Source organism: Ochotona curzoniae, unplaced genomic scaffold, assembly GCF_017591425.1.
Source record: "Ochotona curzoniae isolate NIBS_2020 unplaced genomic scaffold, NIBS_Ocur_1.0 contig_4838, whole genome shotgun sequence".
Classification (NCBI taxonomy): domain Eukaryota; kingdom Metazoa; phylum Chordata; class Mammalia; order Lagomorpha; family Ochotonidae; genus Ochotona; species Ochotona curzoniae.
Genome location: NW_024466399.1, coordinates 805,121 through 812,642, shown reverse-complemented (window position 1 = coordinate 812,642; position 7,522 = coordinate 805,121). Strand labels below are relative to the sequence as shown.

Here is a 7,522-nt window from a genome sequence, read left to right as displayed (position 1 = left end):
AGCCCTGTCCCGCTGGGAGGTCGAGTTCTTTACTGCTGTTCCTTAAAGAAACTGTACAGCAACAGGTAGCTGCAGCTCCTGCGGCTTTCTTTGAACTGCTCTGCGCAAGGTTGCAGGACCGGGTGCCGCTGTGGATGCCGGCAAAGGCAGGCGCCCCCCGCCCCACCCCGGTGTTTTTGGCTAGGTGTCTTTTGATGGTTCTTGCCCTGCGTGTCCTGTTTCCCACGTGGGACGTGCGGGTGAGGAACTGGAAGGTCTGATTTTGTAAAGAGATCTTATTAAAGCTGAGTGTTTTCTGCGGTTCTGCCGCCAGGAGCCCTGGGACTCCAGCCCCACGACTGGCTCACCTGACAGCCCAGGTCGATTTAATTGGGTCAGGGCTGAACCCCAACTCAAGCACCCATTTTTCAATGGTGCTTCTCTTCCAAGTTCCATCCAGCTAAATGGTTTATTTGACTCCAAGGGAACTTGGTCGCCTGGGTCTCTGCCGCCTCCACTACCCAGGGTAGCATGTGGTGGGGGTCGGGGGCAGCCGGACGTGGCACCCTCCAGCAGTCACTGTAGGTAATGACAGGTACGCATGGCAGTCCGGCAGGAAACAGGACCCGACTTGCCTGGTGGGAGAGCAGGATGCTTTTAAGTGAGACAAGAATTCATGATGGCTTAGAAGGGGTGGAAGCGCGATGACTCATCCAGATTGTGGAGGGATGGCGCTGCTGAGGAGAGGGCTGGATTGACGGGTGTAGGCTATGAATCAGTGGGCACGGTTCACATCCTGCCATCTGGGCTGCCAGCTCCTGGGAGAGCCTCTGCCGGTCCAGCCGTGATGAGGAGCGAGGGACAAGTTTCAAGAAGGAACACCTTGTGAGGCAGGTGGCTGGAGACTCACCAAGCTGAACTGGATCGCCTGCCATCAAAAAGGCACGGTGGCACCACTTACGGAATACCAGCCGAGTCCCACCAGGCCACCAAAGTGAACAGGAAACCCCCACCCCGGTGGCTTCTCCCTGAGCGACCGTTGCTCATCACCTCTTCTCAAAAAGGAAGTGAGCCAGGCTGCTTGTGGAGTTTTAGCTTGGTGACTCTCAAATGTAAACGTATCCATGAGCAGTAACCATTTCGCTGTTCACTTTGTGTTAGGTGGACTCCCATAAACTGCTCCTTTGTGACTCACCTCTGCTTAGCTGCTCAGCCTTTCAGGCAAGGTTAGCCCAAGCCAGGATCACTCGCAGGGCTACAGATGGGTGGGCCTGCTGGCTGACTGTGTGGGGCCACGGAGACCCGAAGATCACCTGCAGAGAATTCAGTGGGTCCATTGCAAACTAGGGAGCGTTGTTCGGCTGCCCAAGTACTTTGCTGTACCCCGGATCTTTGTCAGGTCCTAAAAGATTGGGTTGCACAAGTCACTGAAAAACAAGAAGACATGTTGAGGATGGTTTGGGAACTACACCTCTAATCCCAGGACAAACTAACTTGGTTTTGTTTTTCCTGTTTCGGGTACGCTTGCGTAAGAGTTGGTATTTGCTCAGGAAGAGCTTTCAGAGCGCTTACCTCGCCAGGCTCCGAGAAACCACCCTGATTCTGCCCCAACTCAGCACCCGTGTTGTGTTCCTTGTCTCTTTCCAGTGTCCGCGGCGTAGAGGACAAGATGGATTGGAGCACGCTGCAGACCATCCTGGGGGGAGTCAACAAGCACTCCACCAGCATCGGCAAGATCTGGCTGACCGTGCTCTTCATCTTCCGTATCATGATCCTGGTGGTGGCCGCCAAGGAGGTGTGGGGCGACGAGCAGGCCGACTTCGTGTGCAACACGCTGCAGCCCGGCTGCAAGAACGTGTGCTACGACCACTACTTCCCCATCTCGCACATCCGACTCTGGGCCCTGCAGCTGATCTTCGTGTCCACCCCGGCGCTGCTGGTGGCCATGCACGTGGCCTACCGCAGACACGAGAAGAAGAGGAAGTTCATGAAGGGGGAGATCAAGAACGAATTCAAGGACATCGAGGAGATCAAGAGCCAGAAGGTGCGCATCGAGGGCTCGCTGTGGTGGACCTACACCAGCAGCATCTTCTTCCGCGTCATCTTCGAGGCCGCCTTCATGTACGTCTTCTACATCATGTACAACGGCTTCTCCATGCAGCGCCTGGTGAAGTGCAATGCCTGGCCCTGCCCCAACACCGTGGACTGCTTCGTCTCCAGGCCCACGGAGAAGACCGTCTTCACCGTGTTCATGATCGCCGTGTCTGGCATTTGCATCCTGCTCAACGTCACCGAGTTGTGCTACCTGCTCATCAGATATTGCTCCGGAAAGTCGAAAAAGCCTGCTTAACACACGCACCGCCTGCCTGGTGACTAGAAAGAAGACAGCTCGGAAGGGTGAGGCAACCTGTGCCGAGCTGTCAAACTTCGGTCACCAGCGTGTCCCAAGACCAAGATTCTGATCTCGGCTACAACCACCACCGGCCATCGCTGTAGACTTCCCCTGCAGCTCGGCCACCTCCAGCAGAGCTCCACTCCTGGGGCACCAGAGGCCAGGCCCAGCTCTCCACCTTCGCTCCTTCCCATCACGTTAGCTCCACCCCTTGCTGGGGAGGGGGAGCTGGCAGGAGGGTCTTCCACGTCATAGGCAAAGACTTGCAGTCTCTGCTTCGCCCTCTCTCCAGGCCTGGGGAGAAGGCTGGAAGTGGAGGATGCTGGGAAAGTCTGACTCTCTTGGTGCCTTCTTGCCGGTCTGGCCTGAGACGGAGGTCAACGTAGAGAATCTTGGTTCTTTCCTTGCTTTCTAAGTTTTAGTCTACCTATGGACAAAGTTGCCTACCCCAATGCTTCAAAGTCTGTTATCTCCCCCCCCCGCCCTTTTTTTTAAGTGAAAACTTTAAAATAAAATCAGTTCTTTTGATCTAAAGATGTTTGGAAACCATGCTATGCTACCCCCGATGCAAAGGCTAAGATTATGGTCTGTGGATGATGCGTGATCAGACACCATCATTTCATTTCGAATATGGCCTTTTGGCTGGGAATAATTGGCAGTGTGGCTGACAGCTGCCCTTCGTGTTCACGGGGGCAAGGAGTAGGCCACCCCGTGGCCTGACTAAAAGTGTTTCGTGATTGCTTATCACGGCCAAGGGCCACTCATGTCCAAGTCTTCGGGATGATGCAGACTGGATGTAGCACCAAGCACCACCTGTAATGACCCCTCCCTTTGCCCCCCAACACTGGCCTCTACTGCCAACAGGACTGACCCAGCAAGATGGGATGGACAGTCACAGCTTATAAAGCACCCATGGGAAGGCAGGACTCCCAACTCATTTGGTGCTTCCGTCTCCAGCGTGCAATGTTTTAGTGAAGGTAGGACTAGTAAAAATTAGAGTTTAGGTAGTTAGCAGTTCAACAGGAGAAACTGAACCCTCCCCTCGCGCCTGGGGTTGACACAGTTTCCAGAAATGATATTGAGGACACTTGCATGCAGGTGGTTCCCTGTTGCCAAGAACAGCATCATAAAAGCATTCGGTGACGATGAATAAGAGCTTTCATTACGTGTGTAAGATCATTTGGTAATGTCTCCTATCATTTATGACATAAAAATAGAGTTCATGTGGTGACCAAGTAACATCTGAGGCCCTTTGTAATCGAATGGCAGGTTTCTGCCTCATATGGAGCCAAATGCGGACATATTCTTGCAAGACTCACTAGGTAGGTGGACAGGGCGTGTGTCCGTCATCCCGAGATACAGGGAAGTCTCGTTGGAAAGCTTGGTGGGGAGGGGAGGAGGAGGGCTATTCTGCTACAGGGCGTGGACAGCCGGAGACCTCAGAAGGTGGAGGAGCCACGCAGGAGGCCTTGCTCCAGGAACGGGAGTGAGGGACGCGCCCAGGCTGGCCCCTAGGGGCAGCGCAGGAGCTGACTCTGTTGTGTGGTGCAGGAAAAAGCCCTCGTGTCCACCCTGTAGGGCTCTGTATCTTAGGGTGACCCCAAAGCTGCTCTTGTGAGTCTGCTTTCTCGTTCTCTTTCTGTGGGGAATGGACCCCCATGGTCCACCCAGCCCCCAGCGAGCCTCAGCTGTGTACATCAGTCCAAGCTTCCGGCCCAAGGGCCTTGAGGTTCTTTTACCCTTCAGTCATGGCGGGTATTTTAGCTGAGGACCATACATTTCTTCAATGGATTTAAAAGGACAGAATGTCACTTTCACTTTTACCCAGGTAACAGCGAAGGGAGAGTCATCAGCCCCTGATAAGGTTCCCTGCACACGGCTGATAACACGCCACTGTTTAAATAGACACATGTGCTGTTGTGTCGCTGTCCCACAGATGGACTTGGTGCACGGAGCCGATAATGACACGCGTGGACCCTGCCTGATGGTCAAAAGCCGAAGTTTATTAGTGGCCTCAGACTTTATACACCGAGGGTCGTGTGGGATAAGGGAGGAAGTATTGAGTTCATCAACAAAACCCAGTAACAGTTTCTATGCTTTTGTTTGGAACTCCTTTTGTCTTGCATATTCCACCAAGCGTTCTCACACACATACTGTCCACTCAACTGTTCTTACACAAATGATCTCCAATCAGGTGTACAAAAGGTAGCCATTCGGTTGTTCTCAGGCAAATATTATCCAATCAACTGTAAACCTGAGCTCGCTGGCGCTCTGGGGTCACAATGTCCCCCTACACTGTTGCATGCAGGAAGAGTAGCACTCTGCAGTGTTCACATACAGGGCCAAAGCCATTACACACTGCTCCCCGGAGCTTTCAGGAATTGATTGAACGGGCTGGCGGCCTGCCTGAGGATGGCAGCTGGGGGTGAGATCTTGAGCCTACCCAATCCTGGCCCAAGGTAACCGCCAGTTCAGGAGGGATGCCCAGCTGCTGAGTGTCTGGCTGTGTGGCCACGGGCGCAGCCCGGCGGCACAATGTGCATTGGCAAGCTGGAAACCAGGGTCTCAAGCATCCCTTCACAGACATGCACCTGTTAAAGGATGGCTGCAGGAACTGCTGTTTAGCCTGAAGATGAAAACACCCACATTGCATATTGGATTAACTGGGTTCCATTCCCAGTTTTGACCCTTGACTTCAGTTTCTGGGTGGCAACAGGTGTAGCTGGGACCCCACCATCCATGGAGGAGACCTGGACTGTGTTCCTGGCTCCTGGCTTCAGCCCAACCGCGTCCTAGCTGTTGCAGGCACTTCAGGGAATAGACTGGCCAATGACAGTTCTCTCTGTCTCTCAAATTTAAAAAAAAAAAAAAAATTGTTATGAATGACAGTTGAGGTGCGCAAAGTTCAACAGGGAGGTCCAGGGTGTTCTACAGGGGCCTGAGCTGCTCCTCACCGCTGTCCCTGAGGCAATGGTCAACCAAGAAAGCATCCAGCAAGCACTGGCAGGCCCCACGTGCGTGCCCTGAGCACAGAGAATGCGACGACAGCAAGGGACACTGAGCCTGGCCTCCCGGCTAGGAGCCCTGAAGATGTGAGAACAGGTTAAGGTTACCTGGGGAGTGGGCAGCATCCCAGGAGCCCAGCAGAGTCAAGGCAAGGTGGAAAGAGACCAGGTCAAAGAGGAGGGGCTGGTACAGAAGGCACATGTCATGTGTGCCATCAAGATGTCCTAACGCTTACCAAAACAAGATAGTGAAGTTTGTTTTGGTATAAAAAAGAATTTAAAATTCGTGCCTGGCAAAGTGACCTAGTAACTATAGGGTCCTTACCTTGAACAAACCAGGATGCCATGTGGACACCGGTTCTAATCCCAGCAGCCCTGCTTCCCATCCAGCTCCCTGCTTGTGGCCTGGGAAAGCAGTCGAGGATGGTCCAAAGCCTTGGGACCCTGCACCCATGTGGGAGACCCGGAAGAAGCTCCAGGCTCCTGGCTTTGGATTGGCTCAGCTCCAGTCATTGCGGTCATTTTGGGATCTTCCTCTCTGTCTTCTCCTCTCTGTATATCTGACTTGCAATAAAAATAAATAAATATTTAAAAAAAAAAAAAACCTTTGAAATGCACGGTGGCCACCATGGTGTAGTAGACTAATCCTCCACCTGCAGCAGCAGCATCCTCATATGGGTGTCCGTTTGAGTCCCGGCTGCTCCACTTCCAATCCAGCTCCCTGCTCATGGCCTGGGGAACGCAGCAGAGGCTGGCTCAAGTCCTTGATGTCTGCAGGCACACGGGAGACCAGGAAAAGCTCCAGGCTCCTGGCTTTGGATTGACTCAGCTCTGGCCATTGTAGCCATTTGAGGAATGAATCAGCAGACGGAAGATGTCTCGGATTTCAAATTTGTTTGCACCAGAATCCGATGATTTTCAATTCCATCCTCCACATACAGATGGAGCACCTTGTGCTGAAATGCGCTCCCTGCCCTGTTCTGCCTTCTGTGGACCCAGAGTCAGGCTGCATCATGGCTGGGTGCCCTTCCAACAGCTGCGAGCAGATCCCGGTTCAGCCCAGACCTCAGACTCCAACTGCACAGCCTCTGCCTGTAGGCTCTTCAGGAACCTGCTGAACGCGGCCACCACTGTGCCCTGCCCTGTCACGTACAAGCTGCCCCCTGTGATGCTCGGATAGTCCAGCTGTGCTAACCATGCCAGGAGGTCTCCTCCTGGAGGTACACACACACCTGTCAGGGGCTCTGCGTCCTGGGAGGGAGATAGTGGAGCCCGATGGGACACTGCAGAGGGGCGCCCAGGGCCACCATCCTGGACATAGCGTGACAACTCCGGTGGTCCCTTCTGGCCTGGGGTCTTAACAGCTTCCTCATCGTGAAAGGACAAGGCAGACAATGCGATGTGTGGAGTCACAGAAGGAATAAGTACATTCTTCCTTAACATTAAATAACACACAGAAACCCAGAATCAAAGTCGATTTCCAATGCCTGGGGACATCGGAACACATCTCAGTGTAGTGGCAGTCTTGGTGTACGTGTTGCCAAAGCGAGCACATGTCAGTGCATTTCCTGGCGGTTTTTCCCAGTGCAGCATGGAAGAGGCATTGTCAACAACGTCATGGAAAACGGGCATCAGCGGAAAACCACCTAGAGATTTTTTTTAAATTATCTTGTACTAAAATAAACCTATCAGTCAATTCCACTTTGCACAAACTTTCTGAACTCGCTGGTCCCCAGCCAGCCTGCCAAGATCTAACTTAGAATTTTCTGACTTTCCCTTGGTGCAAGCATGAGCCGCCTTGAGGGGCCACTGCACCCCCAACCCTGGGTTTGGGTGCTGCCTCCCCTTTCCACTGTGCAGTTCAGTCCTCTCTCGGACGCTGGGCAGCGATCGCCACTCCCAGCCAGGCCCTCGGGCCACGGTGAGTGCAACTGACCCTCTGCTCTGTGCTCTGTGGCTGGGCCGGGAGGTTCGGCAGACCCAAAGGCCCATTTTCCACTTGGGATGTTTTCATTTGAAGATGGACTGATGAGCCCGCAACCGCAGCATCGGCCCTCTGTGCTCGTCCACGCACAAATGCCATTCTGGCTGGCCTGTCTTACGTCAGGCCTTCTGCGATACCATCTCGGACACTTCCCCACATCAG

At 53.6% G+C, this 7,522-nt stretch overlaps 1 protein-coding gene across 1 annotated transcript; it reads left to right on the top strand.

The window, feature by feature from the left end:
* Positions 1-1,603: 1,603 nt before the first annotated feature.
* Positions 1,604-2,867, top strand: GJB2 (gap junction protein beta 2). The gene has a single exon (XM_040988335.1). It carries the CDS (start codon positions 1,649-1,651, stop codon positions 2,327-2,329), a length of 681 nt encoding a protein of 226 aa, XP_040844269.1. The 5' UTR covers positions 1,604-1,648; the 3' UTR covers positions 2,330-2,867.
* Positions 2,868-7,522: the final 4,655 nt, after the last annotated feature.